This window comes from Gasterosteus aculeatus, chromosome 1 (genome assembly GCF_964276395.1).
Source record: "Gasterosteus aculeatus chromosome 1, fGasAcu3.hap1.1, whole genome shotgun sequence".
Taxonomy (NCBI): domain Eukaryota; kingdom Metazoa; phylum Chordata; class Actinopteri; order Perciformes; family Gasterosteidae; genus Gasterosteus; species Gasterosteus aculeatus.
In genome coordinates, this window is record NC_135688.1 from 7859559 (window position 1) to 7882946 (window position 23388).

Genomic DNA, 23388 nt, shown 5'->3' on the forward strand with positions numbered 1-23388 from the left:
CTGACTGTGATCGTGTGTGAACATGTGTTTGAATATGTGTGTCAGTTTGAATGTTATACTGACGGGGAAAGGTGAGAAGGAGAACTTAATGTCTTACCGGCTCCAGAAACTCTGTGTATTAATGATTACATGGCCCTTAACCACAACCTTGGCCATGGCACGTAGGAGGCGTGAAATACAGTACTTGCCTGTCAGACATTGTTGCCAACCATATCACAAAATACTTGTACTTTGATATTGTTGTTTTATATTATATAATTTATCCACAAGTACACCTAACACACATACACATAAAGGCTACATGCATGTGGACCCAACTCTTTCACATGGAAACAGACCCTCTCTATTGTGATGTATCCTTGGAATTGTTCACTCATCCACTTCAAATGAACCTAATTTTATAACCTCTCTACTCCCTGCTACCCCACTAGATGATACTAAATCCTAAAAAGTAGACAAAAGTAATTAACCTTTTGCCAATGCATTATATTGTATGAATATTTATATGTATTTGTTTATTTGACACAATATGCCCAAAAGCCTAAAATAATTTTAGTTAAATTCAGGGCATGGGCAGAAAATAATACATACTGAATGCACATTACAAACAAGAAAAAATGGATCTTTTGTTTCTTCTTCCACGTGTGTTTTTACACTGTTTATCATCTTACACCGTTATCGATTTCTCTGCGATCGACTGCGGCTTCTTGTTGCTATGCAGGTCTGCGGGACGCGGGCTCCTATCAGCGGTCTCCTCGAGGCAGCTTCGGAAAGCCCCTTGTGCCGAGCGAGACAACGAGTTCCATTTTGTGTTTGTCACATTTCCGCGTCCCCTTGATTTTCTTTTGAAAACACCTTTTTGGGCTTTGGCTCCCTTTCGACGGCGGGCGAGTGGAGACGGAATCTTTTTTTTTTTTTTTTTTTTTAAGAGGATGTCTTTCTGTTCGCGGCACTGTCCCGTCCGTCGCCACGTCGGGGAGCCGTTGAGCTTCGATGTCGAGGAGGTCGTTCCTCGTTAAATACCCCCCCCCATTCTCCTGCCTGTCTGCCCTCCTGTGCTTCTTCACACAGTACAGTAAACACCAGCTAGTCCTCTGGTAGTGGCAGCAGCCACCACAAGCGTGTCCAGCCTCTCATCGTAGCTTCACTACAAACTAAGCCATTTATCATCAATCATGGCGGCCGGAGTACAAATTTAACTCCCATCAGTCAGTCCCCCCCCCCCCCCCCCTAACGTCCCCACTGCCCCCCCTGTTGTCTGAAGGGGAGGATTTTTTGTTTTGAGGAGACCAAATATTAGTCCCCCCCCACTGATTTTTGGATTTCCACTTGGAATTACAATACTGCTCGCAAGGGAAATACCATTCATGTCAATACTCCAAAATGCAGCCGCCGCCGAGGAAGGTGAGTGATTTCCAGGAGTCCGTTATGTGTTAGCTGGGCTGCCCAGACAATGACTGACAGATAACAGTGTGCAGTAGATGTGGACGACTGTATTTTATTAAACATACACAAAGTGTCCGACGCTGCCGACATGATCAGATTAAAAAAAAGGGGGGGGGGGGGGGAGAAAGACATTGGCTTGCGGACATTAGCAACGCTCGCTAGCTAGGTCAGAGACGTTAACCCAGTGACATTATTATCCATCTATAGCGGAACGCTACCAGCGTCAGCCGTCAAATACCGTTAGCTAGAGAAAGCTAGGTGGGCTAACGTGGAGCGTTTTACAACGTTACAAAACACCTCACCATGTTAGTGCGGCAATGTTATATCGTTGCAGTCCTTTTCATAACCTTACATCATGTAGTAAAAATAACTTTAAATAAAAAAAATAAAAAAATTACATTAGCATTTGCACACTTATGACGGCGACGTTACGGCAACTGTTCACGCCACAGTACACAGAAGGTTTGATTCTACTCGTTTAGAAATTGTGGATTTGTGACAACAGTCAGCGTTACACATCGCTTTCGTTTCACCGCGTTGTGTTGCTTCTTGTCTGCTTGAGGGAAGACCTTCAGTCACTCGGTCACATCTCTTTTTTCATCAGAGGCTGAGCTGACAAAAACACACTCCGAGACGACTAATACTTACTCATTGATTCAGTACGGGCTGAGAAAGAAGTCAGTCCCCTATGGTGGTTTGGCACTGGCGCGCGTGTGTGCGTGTGTGTGTGTGTGTGTGTGTATGTTGTCCTAAAATAGATGAACGGGACAAAATTACCCTGCTGTGAACCTCTGAACAGTTGTCTCTTAATTACTACATATTCCCCCAGTGCCAGTTATGCTTCAGGTTTCTACACACAGAGTAGCCCTGATCATGTCATATCATGTCTGTAAGCGACACACACACACACACACACACACACACACACACACACACACACACACACACACACACACACACACACACAAACCTTCCATTATTGAGGCTGCAGAGACTGCTGTGGTTGCCTTGTCCCACTGTGTGTGATGCTGCACCACTCCAACGATATTCATTTTGCAATATCTCATTCGTCAGCTGTCAGCGTCGTTTACTATATTTGAATGAAATTAAACGGTATTTAATTGCAATAAGACACTGATGTGTTTTCCCCTGCACTTCTGGCTGGCACACTTAAACGCCCAACCACAGCCAGAGAGTATCGGTACTGGTTTGGCAGTGTTGTCTGTGTCTCAGCACATCTGCTCACAGATTTTTCTGGTTTGACTCACATTTATTAGTTTCACATTGTTTGAATAAAAATTGGCTTCCAATGAGGCCAAAGTAAGGCAAAAAGTTTGTTCAAAACACATTTGATTATCCATCTGTCTTTCTGTAAACTCATCAACACATCCACCAAACATGAGTAATGGCACATACAGGTACATCTGCCAACAGCCAAGTGCTCCTAGCTTGTCATAGTGGAATTTGGACAAACATCATGAGGAATACATACTGTCCCTGTCAAATCTGTTTATTTATCTTGGTATAGATTTTTGAGACCATATCGACCAACCCCAAGCGCTTCTATACCGTGAGGACGTACGCCTCACTGGAACTGTAGTAATACGCGTGTTTGCTTTAGAAAAACAGGAACCACTTTTCTATCTGGCAGAGAGACCTGCGACAGCTACCACTGCATCAGCGGACTTCTGTCCCGTCAACATGACCTTCAGTATACTGGATGTACTTTTCTCCTTGAATTATAATTAACATCCCCGTATCCCATCCTTATTCCACTGCACTGTTTTTTACCTTCTGCTTCTCACTGACCGTCTCTCTTTCTTGTCTTTTTCCTTACTCTCACTTAACCCCCCCACCTCCCTCATCCACTCTACTTGTCATTTTTTTTCTCCCCACCTCTGTTCTCACCCTCTGCCCTTCCCCTTCTCCCTCTCTGCCTCTCCCCCTGTGGTTTCCTATGAATGATGGAAGGTTAAATCGAGTCATTTTTCCCAGATCATGTAATGAACCACCCCCTCCTTATCTAAGAAATATGTTACATTAAAGAAAGGAGCTCTGCAGTGTGTGTGTGTGTGTGTGTGTGTGTGTGTGTGTGTGTGTGTGTGCGAGTGTTTGTGAGCCACTGTGGTGTGTGTTGTTGATTGTTTTGAGTAGAATAGTCATGAATCTGCCCACTGTTACCCTCGTGAATAGTTGATGGGATTCACCATTCAAAATACACAATGACCATCACAGGGACTCTGTTTGTGTTGGCAGGAGTGTGTGTTTGTGTGCATATTTAGGTTGCACTCACTCAACACACACAGGTCAGAGCCCCCGCTGTGACCACCAAAATAGGTTTTTGCTCACGGCAAGTTCAATGAGCATCTTTTCCCAATGCATACAGGTCTGTCTGCTCCTAAATGCTGCTTCCAGCTGTTATTAGTGTCTTCAGAGGAGAAAATAAAAATAATATTAAAATAAGTAAATATAGGGCTTTGTTAATGAAAATAACGTCATCACCAATATGCACTCTTTCTATGCTCTGTTGTGCTTTTGTAAAGATGTAACTCTTTTTCCTCTTTTTGTAGAGGTAAGCTCTTTTTTGACAGACGTCCTGAATTCTGTCGACCCATGCACTCTGACTTTACTGGTCCTGGAGGACTTGTCCTGCAGCTAAAATGATTCTAGCATCTGAAGCCCGTCTCACTGGCCGGTCTGACTACCGCAAACCAAAAAGCGCTGGCGCCGCGTCGGAGTCCCCCGCACACTGTGAACAAAAACCCCAGTGGTTGGCTGGCTGATTGATGTTATTAACATGCCATGCATGATGCTAAAGAAAAAACATTTGGGTAGTTGAATAATGGTTAATTCAGTTAAGCAGGCCTTCGGGTTATGTTGCGGTTTTTGTCACACTAGTGTGGGTCTTTTTGTGATTTCATGCAACATTTAATCCAAAGAGTGGCGGGGGATTCGACCGCTGAGCAAAAAAAGAAAAAACCCTTATAAATTATGAATGTGTATATGACTTTCAGGAGAGTAGAGGCATTCACAGTTCACTAAACCCTTTTACAACCAGGAAAAGACAATATTTAATCGCTACTATAACAACCAAAGGATCAGATGATATTTTTGAAATTCTTTGGGGTTGAATCAATTACGTAAAAAAAACCTTTACTGGAATTCTCTTTTTGTTTCCTCCAGGTCAAAGTGACGCAGGAGCTGAAAAACACGCACACAGAGCAGATGACAAGACTGCACTTTAAACACCAGACCGAATGTGACCTGCTGGAAGACATGAGGTATGAACACTTCCACTTCCACACTTCCATCTCCGAAGATTGGACATCTAGTCGCAATGTGACTGTGATTTGCGCGGCATGCACACATGGATACAGCCGTGTACAGAAAAGACAGAAAGAAGGAACCAACTAAGGAGTGAGGGAGGAGGGGAATGGGAAGGAAAGAAAGAGGAGGAGGAGGAGGAGGAGGGATATTGTGATGTTCTGTTTTATGGACGACAAAGGTTCGGGAAAACGACGGAGGAATTTCCCACTCCCTTTCTTCCTCCCTCTTTTCGTTTCCAATTTTCACTTCGTAAAATGTTGTGCGGCCTTTCCCTTCGTTTCCACCCGTCTCTCTTTATCCTGGCTCCGCTCCGCGCACTCCGTCACTGGTGTGTGATTCCGGCGATTTTCCCTTTTTTCAGATTTCGCAATGGGAGGAAACTCTGCTTCTTTCACACGCTCTTGTTTTTCCCATGTTGACCAAGCATAGATTATTTATGACAGCAAAGTCTCTTCTTTGCTTCCACCCCCCTACAGCCCCCCCCCCACCCACCGTCCGTCCTCTCGCTCTCTGCTTCTCATTTTCACACCTCCTCCACCTTTTCTCTCGCTGAGACTTCCCTCTCTTTCTCTTCCTCTCGCTCTCGGGGGCAGCTCCAGCTGTTTGAGAACAGATTGCCTTGTTGTTGTTGGGTTTTTGGAGAGCGAACGAGGCCCCGGTCCCACTTGTGGGCGAGCGGAGGAGCCACTTAGGCATATCCTAGCCACAATGTCTTGCTTTTTTCTCTTTCTCCCAGTCAGGGCTTCAAATTGGCCTTTGTCATCCCCGTGGTTGAACGCCTCTGCCTGTGGCATTTTTCTTAGCATGCGTTCCTCTAGCCTTTGTCTCTAGCAATGTTTTCTAATTATTTCTGCTGACACACTGGTTTTATGTTTGATGAAATATCAGGAGGGGTTGGGGTTATCTGAAAGTCCGATTCAGAGGGAAGATCAACGGTGGCTGGTGTCATGACCAACTGCCTTCCCTGCGCGGTACCTGAGGTGCTAAAAGGCAGCAGCTGGCCAAACTGCTGTCCTCAGCGACAGCACCCAAATAGGCGACCCGCTCAATGGATGGAAATAGTTTACATTCAGCCAAAATAAGAAGAATATTGGACGAGACAGGCACTCTGTGTTTATTGATCTTTGTATTGTCACTAACTTACCACTAAAATGTGACATAGTTAAGACAATATACGGGTGAAATGATTAGTTGATAATAATTAATCAACTGAAAAGAAAATTCTACAAATTTGCTAAAATAGCAACGTTTGTTTGCTGGTTACTCAAACCTGAACGTACAAAATGAAGACATTTTAAAATGCAGTTTCGGACTGAGAAATTGGGACCAACCTTTCTTGACTATTTTCAAATGTTGCATTAAAAACAAATTGATAAATATGAATAATAACCATTAGTTGCAGCCCCACACAGTAGATGCAGTTGATAACGCAGCAGTGATTTCCACCTGTCCCCAAATAGGGTCAAATTCCTGCCTTGTAAATTGACGGCAGTCGGAATCCAGCCAGTAAGCCAACACTGGGGTCTGACTGGGGTCATTTATAGTAATAAGTGTAAGATGTTACACTCCTTAAATTTTGATAGATCTGGACCAAAATTATCGCTCCAAACCGTAGACCGTACAGTTTAAGGAAAGGGTGTTCGTGTACTAAAACACACGCTTGGTGGACGGACACATTTTCCTGCCTAAAGCCTACAGTAAACTTTAACAGTTAAATCCCCAAATCTGCTCTGAGGTTATTTACTCTAATTACTCCACCGGCTGGCTTTGATCAACAGCCACACACATGTGCATATGCGCAGACGGAGACGGATAAGTTGCAAGTTGTATAGGGGATTGAGCCTTGTGTTTGACCAATGGTGAATAGTGAAATGGGAAAGATTGAAACCCAATGAAGAAAGAAGGAGAGAGAAAGAGCAGTGTAGTTAATCCTGCGGGACGGCATTTCAGCTGCACTGGTCTTAGGAGGGAGGATAAGAGAAAGAGAGAGAGGAGAAACCGGTGACGAGCTAGTCCACTCACATGGAGTCAACTTGGTGTCCTCAATCCAGCTAAATCCCCCATACCCTTATGTCTGCCCAAAGACACACTCACACACACACTTCCTTTAGCTTTACACAAAACATACTTATAACACAATTTTAAAAGCAGTGGGGTTCTATTGGTTACATCCGTAGATCTCGATCAAATTGCAGAAAAGCCGTCATCGTGACACTGTATGACGATGGGCTTTCTGCAAAGGGAACTGCAAGCTTTTCCCTGCAGCGCTCTGTTATGAGTCTGTTTTAGACAGGTTGCAAAGTCAAATGCATCACGTTTACCAGAGTCTAGACAGAGTGTACTCGTAGCATCAGTGACGGTAAAGAGGAAATAAAGGATCACGTAACAGGTTTGGTTGTTGATAGCTCGATCAGCAACAAATCAAAATCAGATAGCTCGGCACATTTGCGTGAGATAAAGGAAATCGTTAATATTTTTTAATGCAGCCTCTGTGATTAAGAAAGTAATAGGACCCATGATGCTACTTCACACCCTGATGAATGTATTAAAGGAAGCAATTAATACAGACCCGAACGGATAAGGCTGAGATGACTGAGAAGATGACAAGTCCTTTCCGTCTTCTGCATAACATGAAACAGACAATGGACAACAAGACAGATAAGACAACATAGTGCAAGAGGAATTTGAATATAAAATAAAAGTTAAAAATAAAAAGTTAAAAAAGTTAAAAATAAAGTGCACCAGCAAACAGAAAGTGAAAGAAAAAAAATACACATCACATCCTAAACAAGCACCATGTTCCTACTATGCATCTAGAGAACACTGACCATGACATAGACAGCTAACAATGGGTGACGAATAATACAAATAAGAATCAAATAAGACCACCCAATCTGTTACATAAATGTCATTTCAGAGAATATTTTGCATTATCTGGCGCGCAAATATAACAGAATAATCCTGTATGAACATCCTTAGAAGTCAATGCAGCATTATTCAACAATCACACAATGAATCCTACTGTTTATGCTCTTATGCATCATCTTATTCAGTGTTTCTATTATCTCATGGCATAAGCCTCTGGCGAATTTACGCGTGTGATTGCGTGTGTGATTGTGTGCGTCCGGGAGTGACCCTTTTTTTCCTGTGCACGGATAATCTCACATTCTGCTGCAGCACACTGCCCATTACTGCTGCATGCTCAGAGGTCCGTGGTAGCAGCGGAGTCTCGCTCACAAAAAAGTTCCAAGTAGCTGGAAATAATCGGTAGCAGCAGTTTTAATGCCGTGCACCGATATAGATTTTATTTTATCATTGTCGTACGTTCATGTCTTTAGGAAAGGTGGCACAAGAACTAAACAGTAGGAAATCCTTTTGGTTAACATCGTCTATTCGAGATTATATTATACAATGATTACGTTTCTGTTTTTCTATTGTGAGAAAAATGCGTGATTGATTGACTGTGGAGGCTCATTCAGCGTAGAGACTTTATTCTCTGACAGATTGGAGTGTTGTGCTTTGAAAGATCTCCAACTTTGACAAAGGGACATCAAGCAGCTTTCACTAAAAGAATGTTTTGTTTGAGAAATGTGTCTCCAAGACGTCTCGGATCCCAGGAGGCACAACCTGTTAGAACATATGTGTCAAACTCAAGGCCCGCGGGCCATATCGGCCCGGCATGCAATAATATCGGGCCTGCGTGATCATTTTATATTATTGTTACTAATGGCCCGACGGTATGAAGCGCTGATAACACAATAAACTACAGATCCCATAATGCAGCGCTTCAGCTGCCTTGCCGAGCGCTTTCCGTGGCGTTTCTGGCTGACATAACCGCACATCTCAATGCCTTAAACCTCCAGCTCCAGGGACGTGACCGCATGATCACTGACACGTATGACGCAGTGAAGGCATTTCAAGTGAAGCTGATTTTATGGGAGACACAAATGCACCAGTGCAACTTGCCCCACTTTCCCTGTTGCCAAGTAATGCTGAACCAAGTCGACACAACGGTGTTCCCAAATACGCACTTTGCTGATAAACTGAGCGCACTGCGCACAGAGTTCGCACGGCGCTTTGGTGATTTTGAGGAACAAAAAAATAATTTTGAGTTGTTTTGCAACCCATTTGCCGTCAACGTGGAAACTGCACCTGTGCAGATTCAGATGGAGCTGATTGAGCTGCAGTGTAATGGAACACTAAAGACAAAGTACGACACTGTTTATTCACTCCATTCCCGCAGCAATGTCCCAGCTCCGTCTACATGCGGCTTGAACTTTGTGCATGTTTGGTAGCACTTAATCTGTGTGAGAAGCTGTTCTCAGTGATGAAGACAAACAAAACAGCACACAGGAGTCGTCTCACCGATGAGCACCGTCAGTCCATCCTGAGAGTCTCCACAACACGGGACCGCACGCCAAACATAGACCAACTTGTTGCCGAAAAAAGATGCCAAGCATCCAGCTCTTATCAAATGGCATAAGAGCAAAGAAAACTGAATGTTTTGATTTGTTATTTGTTATTGCTGAAAAGCACAAATTTTATTTATATTTCCAGGTTTTGTTTTGTTTTGCAGCATGTTCATATTTCTAACTTGTATAATTTTGACAGGAGATATTTTTATGGAGAGTAAAATCATTTGGGATATTTAAAATGTAATGTTTTTTATATCGAATGACATGAAAGCAAAGGAACTCAAATGTTTTGATTTGTTATTTTAATGTTTACTTAAAGCACAAGCACTGTCACAATTTCTATTTATTTTTTCAGGCGTTTTTTTGCAGCATGTTCATATTTCTATCTTATATAAATTTGACTGGATATATTTATATATAAGTTATTTAAAGTTTAAGTTTATTTATTCCAGAATAACATTCCTGTCTGTTTGTATTTATGTTAACAGAAACATTTAGTTTTAGTGTGTTCAATAAATGTTTATTCTGTTCGGCCCGCGACCTGAAGTGTGTTTTGAATTTTGGCCCCCTGTGTTAGAACAATAGTTTACTCACAAATAAACTCTACGAAATGGCACAAAAACATACTGATATCACTTGGCTATAGTTTTCTTCAAGAAAACAAATGTTTTTATTCCGTCACTTTTTTTGAGTGAAACATTCAACAACAAACAGTCTTTAATAAGGTAATCATAGTTTATATGTTTCCTCTACATAAAAAAAGATAAAGGCCGGATGCCAATAATAATGTTGGCAATAAAGTCCAGTACATGTTTGATGATCGCACTTTTTCGCTTTTACTTTCTTAACAACTATTAACTAACTAATGTTTTAAGCGGTAACAACTGATCCTTCAAAAATCTTTTTTTCCTGTGTTCTGAATACAGACATAATAAATTATAGCTAACCCTATAACCCTAACCCTCCTTCTCTGTCTGTGACTCATGTTGCTTATCCAGTCGTCACTGATCTCAGGCTGTGTCCTGTGTACATCATTGATCTCAGCTGTTTTCCCACGTTTGATTGCCGCCGCACACATGCAGTACCGACACTCCGACGCACTTAGCTATTTCCTGTCCCTCACGCTCGTCAGGGCATTTTCTTTTTAATGCACAGCTGACGCAGCGTTTCGAGCCATGCAGCTCGAGCACCAGTGATGGCAGACTGAGCAAACGTAGAGAGGCAAGCGAGGGGAGAAGGAGTAGTGGAGAAACAGAGAGAGAGAGAGAGAGCAGACACTGCTATTAGAAATGTTCACGCTATATATCTATTCAGGATTTATTTATTTTCCCTTCTGTCTCAAGAAACACGGCGTACAACGCAAACGCGTTAGTAGGCCCATGGTGTCAGCTGTTAAGAAATACAAACATTACCTGATACATTTCACTCTGCCCGTTGATTTGGTAACCCGGCCGAGGTGCCAAACTGCGGCATGATCTCAACTCTGGTGTGGTAGAAGAGGATCGACACTTTCTGGTTGACATCAAAGGCCCTCAGCCTATGAGGAAAGTGTCGCTCAGACAAGGTCCCGCTCACCCTGACCTGCTGGGTGCGGTTGGTGAGGAATGAGTGACGCCACTCATTAACGAAGGGGTTAACATCCATCATCTGCAGGGTTTTTCGGAGGAGAATTGTTGTTCTGCAGGTGTTTAGTCACTAGGTGCACTACGACTAAACACCTGGAGAATCCCAGGGCCTGTTAAGTATGACAGTACTAAGATACCGGAGCAGGACATATTTATCATGGACTTGTGCTTGTATTTGTCGTATTTGAGCCCTACATTCATATTTACATAATGTTTTGGTACAAGAACAGGAGATTAGAAAGTTTAACCTAATTGTGTGTGTGGAGATGAAAGAAAATAATATAATGAAATTATTATTTTAAATATGTTTCTCCTCCGTTGGTTCCACATGCTCATTTTACTGACACAGCCGGTAGCAGCGACTGAAATTGACTTTAGTTTCAGTTTTGCGATTGAGTAACAGCGGCTTTCACACAATGCTTTACAAGTTACAAGGGGTTTTACATCATAAATCCCGAAATATTGCTTCAACAGGAAATGAGTCTGCTTTCTCAAGAAGAAGCTGTTATTTTCCGTTTCCATGATATGTATTGAAGGCCTGTCTAAAAAACTGGAGGCGGGAGACTTTTCTCCTGTAATTATCTAAACATAAAAGAAAAAAGCCTTACAGATGGATTTATTGAAAAAACATTAGTTTTATGAATAGCCCACTGCGAGCACATGTTATGCTTGATTTTCATAATTCTCTTAACTATCATTTTACATTGAATATATTGTTTAAATTCTGTTCCCAAAACATTAGTGATTTGAACATATCAGGGTGGTTCAGAGCGCTCTGGCTTAGTTCTTGTAGTTCTCTTGGGCTCAAACCCCAGCATGCAATGTACTGTACTGTTTTTCCAACGTTTAGATAAGCCGTTTAAGTTATTGATCCATTTATGCTTGTATCGTAATTTCTGGTTGATATTGGCTTGCTATCATACTGGAGCAAGAACCTCACGCACCTAACGCTGATCACAATAAGAGAACTAAAAACATTACAACACAATCCATAACATAAAATAATTCACTGACTCAGCAGACCTAGTTAATTAAAGTAAACAGGAGGACCTAGACGTCCTGGGTACAAAGTAGTTTAATGTGAATGAAAACCACAATAGAACACAGTTCTGGAGTGTCACCTAACAATTCTTGGTGTTGGAACTTATTGTTCCTCACAGAGCGAGTGGCGTTCGGCGCTGTGACTCAGCTGGTTAACTGACAAGTCATCAAAAGATCCTGAGTTCTATTCACTGCTACTCCTTTTTTCTACAGCCAGCATAAGTCTTCTGTCAGAACCTGAAAGAAGGAATCTCCAGTGGTGGATTTGTTAGAAGAACATTTGTTTTAGCTCATGAAGCTCACAAAGCCGTCCTCAGTTTTGGAACGCTTTGTTCCATCCAGGAACAATCCGTCCACTGAGGGGTTCAGGACGCTGTGGCGTAGTTGGTGAAAGGACCTTTCTATTGAGCAGCAGATCCCGTGTTTGAATCCCAGCAGTGCCTTTTGTATAGTCAGTACGGGTCTCGTATCATCAGAACTTGGTAGAACAAAGTTCTAGTGGTGGACTGTGTACAGGGGCATTTGTGTGGTTCCAAGCATATAGCGCTCACTGCAGTATATCAAGTGGAACGTGTCATTCAGTTGTCCAATAAATAGGGCAAGGGAGAAAAAATAATATCCAATATTTAGTAGAAATATATAATTGGGAGATTGACATTGATGCAATATATGCTGATGATATGTTTTGGACAAGAAATCTCTTAAAATTGGCGAGAGTTGAGCTAGCGGATAGCAGCCGGTCATTTGGGCTAAATAATGGAGCTAACCACGTAGCAACATTTAGATCTGCTTACTTATTCATACATGTCAATTATTTATTAATCAAATGTGAATTGTATGCAGATAACCTCTTTAGATGACAGTAACAAAGTAGCACTCTATTCAGGGAAGTGTAACTGCTTACTTTTGACTTGTTTTGTCACTGTGGGCTCTTTTTATAATTATTTCAAACTGTCATCTGTCTGGTGAACAATCATTTTAATTCTAGAAGAGATGTCATAGAACGCGGTTGGGTTCATATACGATGTATGGGGGCTATTTAGGACCGTTCTACCACAATGGTAAATATAATCGGTCTGAAAAAAGCATGTGAAATTTTGTGTACTGCCGCTGTGGTCATTTCTTTACATGCTGCTTTGTTCATTGCTGACACAATTATCTGTCGGCTTAATCGCATATCAAATGTTTTTCATTCTGCACATTCCTGGGCCGTGATAAGCGCTTCCAGTGTCTCTGCCTCCACGATGTCGTGGGACGTCGAGGCGCCGAGGGGGGGATTTGTAGGGACTTTCACAATGAGTCAAAATGTGGGGTCAGTCTGGCATCAAGACACAGAAAAGTCCACTCAGGTGAAATCGGAGGAGAACAAACATACTTGATCTTTTTCCATAATAGTACAGAAACTGTTAATGGAAAAAAGATGAATATGTTCTGCCTCCTCTCTTTAATGAGCAAATAATACATCTTTTAAATTACACCTACCGGTTGAACTTGAATAACAATGACTTAACATTACACTTTCAGACACTGTCTTTCTCTCTCCTTGTAGGACCTACAGTCTGAAGAAGGGACAGCTGGAGAGGGACTACGCTCAGGTAAGACTGGCTGGACACTTCCATCCTGGCTCTCAATCCCAGTGAAGCGCTGCCTCCCTGAAAAACCAGGGAGGATACCAATGCATCTCCACTGGAGCTCACACTGCCATGTTGGATTCTATGGCTTTTAAAATTGGTTATGTAAAAATAATTATTCCATCAAACGTATCAGTACTTCAGTCTCAAAATTGACCCCAAGGCTTCAGAATTTGGCCACTAAGCACTTATTGTTTGATTTATATTTGCTGGTTTAGCTCATAACTAACAGATTAAAGCTCACAAGATCGGCCTGGCGAAAGCTTTGTGTTCACGCTCCATTCCCCTTTAGTTTATCATCCCCCTAATATATTTAGGGGGATTCAAAATGTAATATTTTACGTTTTTACAACTTAATTTTGAGGTTGCGAACCGAAGCCTTCTGCTTCCTAATTGATCATTGTCACGGCACCGTAGCTCAGTGTTCACACGGGAGACCCAGCCGTGCCTTTACCGCTGCACAGCACTGTTGTAATTGTGGAGATTGTTGGGAAATTAGGGAAATGTGGAGTATCTAACAAATAGCAGCACCAGTATTAAAAGTGCCCTGAGGACTCAATACAAGTTAACAAGTTGTGCATGAAGCGCTTCATGTTTTCAGAATTCGGCTGTTCAGCACGTTTGTTACGGATTCAATTTAAAATGTTAATGCTTTAGGTTTATTTCTTTCAGGCAACTGGCCAGCGTGTGAGAAGCCAAACACATCTGAAGAGATTTAAAAACATTGAATGAGGAGCTGAAATAGTTGTATGAAAGCAATAGTTCAGTGGAACCTACACTGCTGCTTTGCAAAGAAATTGGCACAGCAGAGCTCATAATTAGCTTGATGCAATTATAGCTCCTTCTATTCACAAATCCTGCTCTAAAAGCCTTTAAAATAGGATTATTTTCATGTGTGAATATTGGCTTCTTTCTTCCCTTATATTTATTGTGTCACTTTACATGGTGGGATTAATTGATTTCTGCCATGTGTCAAATTCAGTTTTAGCGGATGGAAGCCTGAAATGAACGGAGCCGCTCAGCAGATAGCGTTTAGCAAGCAAAACCTCGCACCCGGACCCACCGCGGGCTCCACAAAGGACGTTCTCTGTGTGGTCTCAATCAGCTCATTCAGATCATATCGCCCGCCCTGTTTTGCTTACCGGGCGCTTAAAAGAATGCCTCCCCCTCAAAGAGGTCGTTTGTATATCTAATACTCACATGCGTCACCTCGAATCCACAAAGACAAACTGTTCATCTGGTAGGCGAAGAATCCAAACAACTGGTGCAGTATAAACCACGCCTCCTTCATCCAGTCATGAGCTCGCACATGACGCTCCGATTCTGACATCAATATTTAATATTTCACAGCCTGAGATAGCTGAAATCAATGATAATGGGGCAGATCAATTTAATTCAACCCTATGTTTGTATTCCATATACATTTCAGACTGGAATTTTGAATATTGCTTAACTTTTGACCAATTTGTGGCCCTTTTTAGAAGGTTTGCACTTTAATTGTAATTGCTGTTCATTTTTAAGATGTATCACCAGGTGGCAAGAGCACAACTTTGAGCACTTTGATGCTTTTATTTTGTACTTTTTTTTAACAAGGTAAGATGGACAACATGTGACCTGTCACATAAAAGCTTACTATTAATACTTGTGCATGAAAAGTGTCTTGTTTTCCTGTGCGAGCTACTCGTCCCTGCGAGGAGCTTCCCCTATATGCATGTGAGTTGATGATGTACAAATTATGATTTTATTTGAAATATTCCTTTATAGCCGAGTGGGCCATGGTTACACAGTTCAAGTTCAAAAGGCTGAAGTGCGCATTCAATTGTACTTATCCGATGGCTCTTACAATTAGCATTTTGTACAAGTTTACTACATCTAATATACAAAACAGTCAAATAATCAAGAACAATTCATTATGATAAAAAGCATCTTTAGTTGGAGTCCAATTTACATCTGCTACCAGTGTTACGGAAAGGAAAGAATGACTCATCATCTTTACCGCCTTAAAATTAGACTTTAAGCATATTTGAAGCTTTTGATCCCTAGAAACCAAAAATTATTTTAAGCCCAGGGGCTGTATCATCAGCTATAATCATCAGTATTCATGCCTGAGGAAATGCATTTACCAGTGTTGGTGGGCAGGAGTCACTGCCTCCTTACCATTCAAGTAGTTTTACCCATCAGGCAGCAACTGTGCAATGTGCTGCAGATTTGTCAGGATGCACAAAACCCAAAAGCATTTCCCAGCATTATGGCTGAGTCAGCACACTCCTCTTCCTCAGCGTAGTTGAATAGTGTCTACGCAGACAGCGAGCAGCGCCTCCGCCGACACTGTGGATGAGTGTTGATTTTGTATTGTATTTTGATGCTGCTGAGCTTAAGCCCCTAACGGCGCGCTCACACACACATCCATGCAGACACTGACACGCACTCTCTGGAAAATCCTGCTGTAGCTTAATAAAAAAACATTTGAATACATTACCAGCTCCTAAATACATATTAACATATTTACTCGATTCAGCTATCCACACGTTGCTCCTATTTTGTAGCCATAATTGTCCTGACTGTACACTTTTACACGGACGGGACAGAGTAGAAGAAGGTGTGCAAAGAGAGGAGAAAAAGTGCACGCTTCCAGTGTCCTCGTTTGAATGATTAGGTGTGAATTTCGGGTGGTCAACCCCTCTGGTTGCAGACACTCATTATCTACCTCACTTGCCTCCTCTTGTTCTCTCACTATGCTCCTTCAGCATGGTCCTGTTCACCTTAGAAAGAGAGGTTGCCTGGCAACACCCATCCTCCCTTCTTCTCAGGAGGACAATGAAATTGTAGTGTGCATGAATGTACGTGTATTAGTGTGTAGGAATGTCCGAGTACATTGATTTTTAAATATTGGGAGAGAGTTCAGTTGTTATCATGTATAAAGATGTTTGTAAAATTTATAAATGTCAACAGGATTATTAATGGAAGATTGTGGATGGTCTCAAAATCTGTTTTCATTCAAAATGAGAATAGTAAATGTACTATTTCGTATCCAGAGTGAACATTGAATGGTTAAATCCGAGCACTGGAGTTCAACTTTGAGTACTATTGTACTACTGTACATGCACAAAATAATCACAGAAAACTACTTCACAGAAAATGTACTTAACAATACTGATTAGAAACTATTGTACAATTATAAGCATCCTCCCAATAAGCCATAACGTGGTGAGAAAAGTGTGTGTGTTCAGGAAGGAGAGGAGAGAGAAAAGGTTGAGTAAGTGGAAGAGAGAGGGAGAGAGAGAGAAAAATGGGGGATGTATTCACAAAAATAATTCCGCCATAAAATGAATAATGGCAACACAATGTTAATAAAAAAGGTGAAAGCCACACTAAACGGAGGCTGTCCTTCACACACCGCGTGTATACGGAATGAGCGTGACGGCGTGGGTTTGTATTTGAGCATGTGTGTATATGTGTGTACATAATCCCAAGGTTCAGTTAACTCTCTTATCAGTCTGGTGTTGTGTATTAAACCAACAGAGTTGTGATTTGAATTCCTGATTGGGCTCGGAGGGGTTCAAAATCTAGGTTATGATTCTTTAAATGTGGGCCTCATCCCTTTCTCCAAGTCCATGCTTGAATATGGATTTATAATGAAGTAACTAACTGCTTATTTGCTCCCCTTACTGTAACTCTAAATAGCATTTCATCTTTGTACGTCTCCCATTTTCCTCTTGTCCTTCTTTCCGCTACTTAAGACATGGAATGAAAGACAAGAGAGGGAGACTTAAGCTGAAAGAGAAATAGACATACAGGATAAGAGCCCGCAGGGGGGCCAATAGTTTGATAGGCGGGCATGTTTCCTGTGTGTTAGCAAGTGCGTGTTAGCTACTTGTCTTGTATCTCCCCCCCGCCATCAGCATTGCTGGAATAGTTTTGGGCTGGAGTCACACTTCATTGTTCTGCCCAAAAAGGCCAGCCTGCTGCGGCCGTCAGTGTGCGTCAGTGTGCGTCTTGTGTGTGTGTGTGTGTGTGTGTGTGTGTGTCTGTCTGTGTCTCTCACACTCCCTGCGCACCAGTAGTTCTCTGTTCTATGTAACTCAGCCGCAATATTCTGGGTGGTTTTGTGTGACTTCTGCACAGAACATGTGAATTGTTAGTTATAGTTCATGCATTAGATCTGATATAGTCTGCTCACAGAAAGCCACTATATATATATATATATATATATATATATATATATATATATATATAAACAGAGTGCTTTGAAATGACATTTCTCTCTCCCCTGCGTATTTTCTTTTTTCCTTCTTCATCTCCTCTCTCTGTATACTTCTCATACTTTCTCTTGCTTCCATACCAATGGCTTAAAGCCCACTTAGCAATTATGTATTCGTGTCTAATGCATTTTATACGGCACTAACATTTGATTTTTCATTTATTTTGTCAAGGTTAATTGAAAGAAGGAAAGATAAATAGTTGAGGAAAGTGATTTCTTTTCTATCTTTTTTTATCTCTCTCACATCAACACGTTCATACATCACAGACAAATTACCTTTTATAACACGTCATTGTCCTTTTTAACAAAAAATTATTCTTCTGCCTTTGTCCCCCTCCTTTTCCATTCACCCTCCTCTTACTCCTCATGTCTTGACATTATCTTACTCTGCAGATGTGCATGTCAAAGACGTCTTAATGCTACACACACACACTAACGAGGCAGAGAAGTGCAGACTGGAGAGAAAATCAAATATATCGATTCAGGAGGAAGTTCAGAAAGTAAGAGGGTTGAAAAGGAAGACACACAAGGGGAGGAAGAATTCAGAGAGAGAGATGGATAGAAAGTTAACGAAAGGGACAGAGCCAGAGACAGCGAGAGCGAAGTGTCAAGGTGACAGGGTTAGGGTTAGGGTTAGGGTTAGGGTTAGGGTTAGGGTTAGGGTGCGCAGGTTTTTGGCAGAGCAGGTTTTTGGCAGAGCGTGCGGCGGGGAAAACAGTTACTAATGAATGGAAAGATGAAAGGGCATTAACGCCATGCTCAAATTTTTCTTTCTGAGTGCCTATGTGCCCTTTTTACAATATAGTATTTCTTAATTAAGGTCGTCCTGAAGTTGTAACAATCATCAGTATCCGTTGGATGGGCACCCCGAGTGGAATGGTGCAATAACACAAGTGAACAGAGAACATGTCATAACACAAAACATACAGTGAGAAACAACGACATGAACTTATTTCAACCTGTAACTGTAGTGTCTCCTATTGACTCATTAGTCATTAAAAAAATGGCAGAATGTTAGCCTACCGACCAAATGCTTAAAATACACAATATTTAACAGAAATCACACTCTCTTCCTCTTCCTTTGACTTTTTCTTTGTCAGTCAACCGCAGGATTTCCTGCTGTTTGTGCACCCTGTTTGCAACTCTGACCACAAAAACAGGATACATGTGTGTGAGTGTGTCTTTTTCACTGTATGTGTGTGCGTGTGTGTGTGTCTTCAAAGAAGCATTTCACCATCACCCAGGCGAGAGAGAGAGAGAGAGAGAGAGAGAGAGAGAGAGAGAGAGAGAGAGAGAGAGTTGCCATAGTAACGTGCTGTTCAGGTGATGATAGCATATAAAGGAGGATGAAGGGAATGAGAGGAGCAGGGGGATAGAGGGAGGAATACAAAAAGGTAAAGGAGAGGGAAACAGAGAAAGGCGGTCGGAGTGGATTAAGAGAAGTGAGGGTGAGGGAAAATGAAAAAGCAACACCTCAGCTGTCACACATCAGTCACTCTGTGGGCTTCTGGCCGATCAGCCGCGTTCAGCTGTCATTGCTCCTGCCCAAGTAGCAGGTATGTCACCCTGGAGTAATCTACGAGGCCTTAAATTGTGCGCTGACAAATGCCGTGACTGTGATTGTTCGTTCTTCATCCGTCCCCAAGACGATTCCACTGTGGCTCACAATCCACCGCCCTTGTTCAGTGCAGAACACACTGCTGAAGCTAACATGAGGCTTCAACAGAAGGGGTCACTGGGAATTAATTCGGATCATGGGATCATTGAGATACTACAACCTTTTCAAGTAGACTCCATTAAAGCAAAACGCTGTATTGGTTTTATTCAATGATTTATATCCAGATGCAGTACTTGGTATCATTGTGTTGTTGATAAAGGGATGGGGAGCAGTGTGACGCGCTGGTCAAGCTGTCAGATCAGTCCTCCGGTCAGCAGGCCAGCTCACAGTCAGTGGCTGCCACTGTCCTCTCATTACCCCCCCCAGAAACACACACACACACACACATGCATTCACAGAGTCACACAGCCTTTCATCAAAACCATCCACACCCACTCCACCCTTCCCTAGAGAGGGTGAGAGGTTGTGTGTACTTGAAGCACATTTTTTTTCCTCATGAATTGGACAGGGCAGTTTCTGTGCCATGGATTTACATGTGTGTGTGTATGTGGCTCACTGTTCTACTCCGACAGTGACTCTGCTGCGCTAATGCACAGTTGTTGTTACATTAAATGCTGACTCATTTCTAGAGGATTTCATCGGTAGGTGCCAGGGGTCACTGGAGCGCCATATCCCCAAGGACACATGCTAATGTGTGTCTGCTGGAGGGATCCGAGCTTCAGGTCCTTTTTTATTTTCTTTCTTTTTTAAGCCCCAATTTACCATCTGCACGAGTTACAAAGAGCAGGTTGAAAGAGAGAGAGAGAGAGAGAGAGAGACATTTACAGGCAAACAGCTTAATAATAGAGAGTAGATGAATATCTGCCTGAAGTTATAATGAGGCCTGTGGGGTTAAGGTGGCCGATATCGTAACATTTAAAATTAGATCTATTAGAATTGTAGTACTAGAGATGGAGAGAGACATAAAAGAAAGCTGAGAACTGGGAGGCCGATTTCAAAATTGAGGGACCAGATTTAAATTTCACAGTGGTGATGGAAGAATGTGGCTTGCAGGAATACTTGAATATGTCCCTACGGTCTGTTTGTCCTGATTGGGTTGTCATGTTAGTTGTTTAGGTTCGTTAACCAATGTTTTATTAATGAGTATTTTCACCCCCACATGCACACCCACACCCACACACACACACACACACATCCACCCCCAGCAGCTGCGAGTTGTCGCTACTGACACAGTGACCCAGTCCAGTAGATGTAGGTTAGCATCTCTTGCAGCCCTCCGGTGTTCTGCTCATACTCACTCGAGCTGACTGCGCAGTCATGTTGCCGACACACAGCTGATCCACTTTATTGCTGTATTGTTCACTGAGCAAAAGACACGATTTGGGCTGTGTACTTGCAAATGAAATACGATGAAAATTGCACTGTTAGCACCAAGTTAGTAGAAAGTAGTACCGCTCCCTCTGCGATACGTTGCCAGTTTAGTCAAAACTAATTCCGTGTTTTGACCTTCTCCTCGTAATATGGCTTCATGTGGTGATATTATCTCACTGCAGCCTCTTTCTGGTTTGTGTTTTCAGGCTCTGCAGAAGTTAGCAAGTCAGTACCTAAAGAGAGACTGGCCTGCAATCAACCCAGATGACCAGAGAACAGACTACAGGTGGGTGGGTCTGTTTGTTTGGATAAGAAATGCCATATTTTACCCTTTAAGAACAGTTGTTTTAATTTGTAGCCATTCTAAATGGTTTGCACCTACAGTTGCTCCTCCCAAGTGAAAGCCAAATCCGTGCTCTGCTTCATCGCTTCATTGTCTACGTCAATTTACGAGTAATCAGAATCACAAATTCAGCCTCAGTGCAGGCCAACTCTCCGATTGTTTCCGACCAATCGCTCCTGGGATTGTGTGTTAGCAGAACGGCAACCATCCATCGTGTTTGTGCTTTCTCTCTCACAACTAGGAACGTGTATGCGGTGTGGAGGTCCTACTTAGAAGGCACGGTGCAGGTGAGCCAGTCCAGGCTCAACGTGTGTGACAACTACAAAGGTCAGGTGTCGGAGCCTGCTAAGACGGTCCGACTCTACAAGGAGCAGCAGCTGAAAAAGGCGAGTTGGTGCATGCGCAGCGGGGAAGGCGGCCACAGGCTTGGTTCTCTGTCCGTCTCTGAAACGCTTGAGTCGTCGCGTCTCATGCCGGTTTTCCTTTTCGCCCTTCACAGACCATAGATCAGTTGAGCGGAATTCAAGCAGAGCTGCAGGAGTCGGTGAAGGAGTTGGCCAAAGCCAAGAAGAAGTACTACGACTGTGAGCAGGTTGCCCAGGCTGTACGAGAGAAGGCTGACATAGAGGCCAGGTAAGCTCCTCACGGCACTAGATGTCTGCGTGTGTGTGTGTTATGAAGGGATGTACGGAAAAATGTGAACGACTGGCCAGATGGTCTCTATTGTCAAAACAAATACCATCACGTAAACACCGCGCCACAGTTCACAACTAGAGTTTGATGACATTTGTGTAAATCCAAGCAATATTCATTAATTAATTAATTAATTCTGATTCGAGTCAGATAATGAAAAATAATTTGGTTTGCCTTTCCCAGTCTGTGTAGTCCACTGAGAAACTTTCTCCTATAAGTTATCTTTGAAGCTTTTTACCACGATATTTTGAGTTTGACCTTGGGCCGATGAGTGTTGTTTTCCTCTGGGTCCTCGGCAGCAGAAGCTTTGGGGACGTTTTCACTTGATAGAATTCTCAGCTCCGGTTAGCGCACACATCGATTGGTAGAACAACACAGCCAGAGGAAGGAATGCATCAGAGAAAAACTCTGAGACATTCGTTATCGTCGGGCACAAGACGTACAGGATTCGATCCAGGATTAATTTCTTTGCTTGCACTGTTTTGTCATTTCAGGTCTAAACTGGGTATTTTTCAATCAAGAATTAGTTTACAGAAAGCAAGTGTTAAGGTAAGAGCAAAGTCTCTTTGTACTCCGCTTGAGGATCACATCTGGTCTATTGCTGCAACGCAGTATTGCAACACCGTCTGTCTCCCTATCGTTTCAGTTGAAAGCTAAGAGAAGTGACTGCAACTCCAAGGCAACACAAGCCAGGAATGACTACCTGCTAACGCTAGCTGCTGCCAACGCTCACCACGACCGCTACTACCATACAGACCTACTGCAATGCATACAGGTACTCGCAATCTGCTTAAAGGACTGAAAGATGTCAGGGCTGTGAGAGAGAATAAATCTGTTTTGTTAAAACTCTACATTTCCAGGCAACATTTAAGACAAAATGTTAAAAGGTGTCTTAAATGCTATTCTTTGTCATGTAGTGACTTTGGACTCATGCGAGCTGACGATACCCAGAGGGACTTTCCTCAAACGTTATCACGTTCTTAGGTTCAAAAAATTCAAAGAGAGGGAACTACTTTGAGTTATAGCTCAATTTGGGATAAAGGGTCTTTCCTTTTATGAGTGCAGAGAGTCGGAGTCCCTTCAAGTAGTTTGAGGGGAGGGGGAAATCCTAAATGAGAAAGTGATGATTTCCCAGTTTTCAGTCTTCAAAGAGAGTCAAATAGAGTTCTCTGGATTTGTGATTTGAAAGGAGCTTATGCAAAGAAAAATACTGCAAAGGGAGCAACCCTGAAGTTTGCTTACCAAATGATTGGTACGCATGAAATTACAATTTTCACAATGTTACATGAACTGCATCAGAGGAAAGCTTCTCAGAAAGTATGTCATGAGTTTGCTTCATAGATAACTGATATATTATTTTGGCCTCAGAATCACATCCGACGCCTTTTATTATGACGTGCATCAATATGCAGCTTTTTTGTTACTTTTACTTCATATGCTTTAAGCTATTTATGGGCATAAGTTGTGACACGGAAGCCAATTTGCCATCATTCATTTTAATGTCATCAGTGGCAGCAGGAGTGGAACTGTGAGACCTTTCTGGCACATTCAGGGCATCAAAACACCGGAAAAAATGACACCCAAATATCTGTATTTTGGTTACAAGACAATTGTATG

The 23388-nt window shown here is 42.3% G+C and overlaps 1 protein-coding gene across 3 annotated transcripts in view; it reads left to right on the top strand.

Annotated features, from left to right (window-relative positions):
* Positions 1 to 757: 757 nt before the first annotated feature.
* Positions 758 to 23388, top strand: part of fchsd2 (FCH and double SH3 domains 2) — a 44645-nt gene continuing 22014 nt past the window's right edge. For all 3 annotated transcript variants that reach the window (XM_078105028.1, XM_078105029.1, XM_078105030.1), the window contains exons 1-8: positions 758 to 1404; positions 4630 to 4727; positions 13404 to 13449; positions 20942 to 21021; positions 21320 to 21464; positions 21578 to 21711; positions 22266 to 22320; positions 22418 to 22546. In XM_078105028.1, coding sequence (XP_077961154.1) covers positions 1384 to 1404; positions 4630 to 4727; positions 13404 to 13449; positions 20942 to 21021; positions 21320 to 21464; positions 21578 to 21711; positions 22266 to 22320; positions 22418 to 22546 — 708 coding nt within the window. In that variant the 5' untranslated portion in view covers positions 758 to 1383. The remainder of the gene's footprint in view (positions 1405 to 4629; positions 4728 to 13403; positions 13450 to 20941; positions 21022 to 21319; positions 21465 to 21577; positions 21712 to 22265; positions 22321 to 22417; positions 22547 to 23388) is intronic.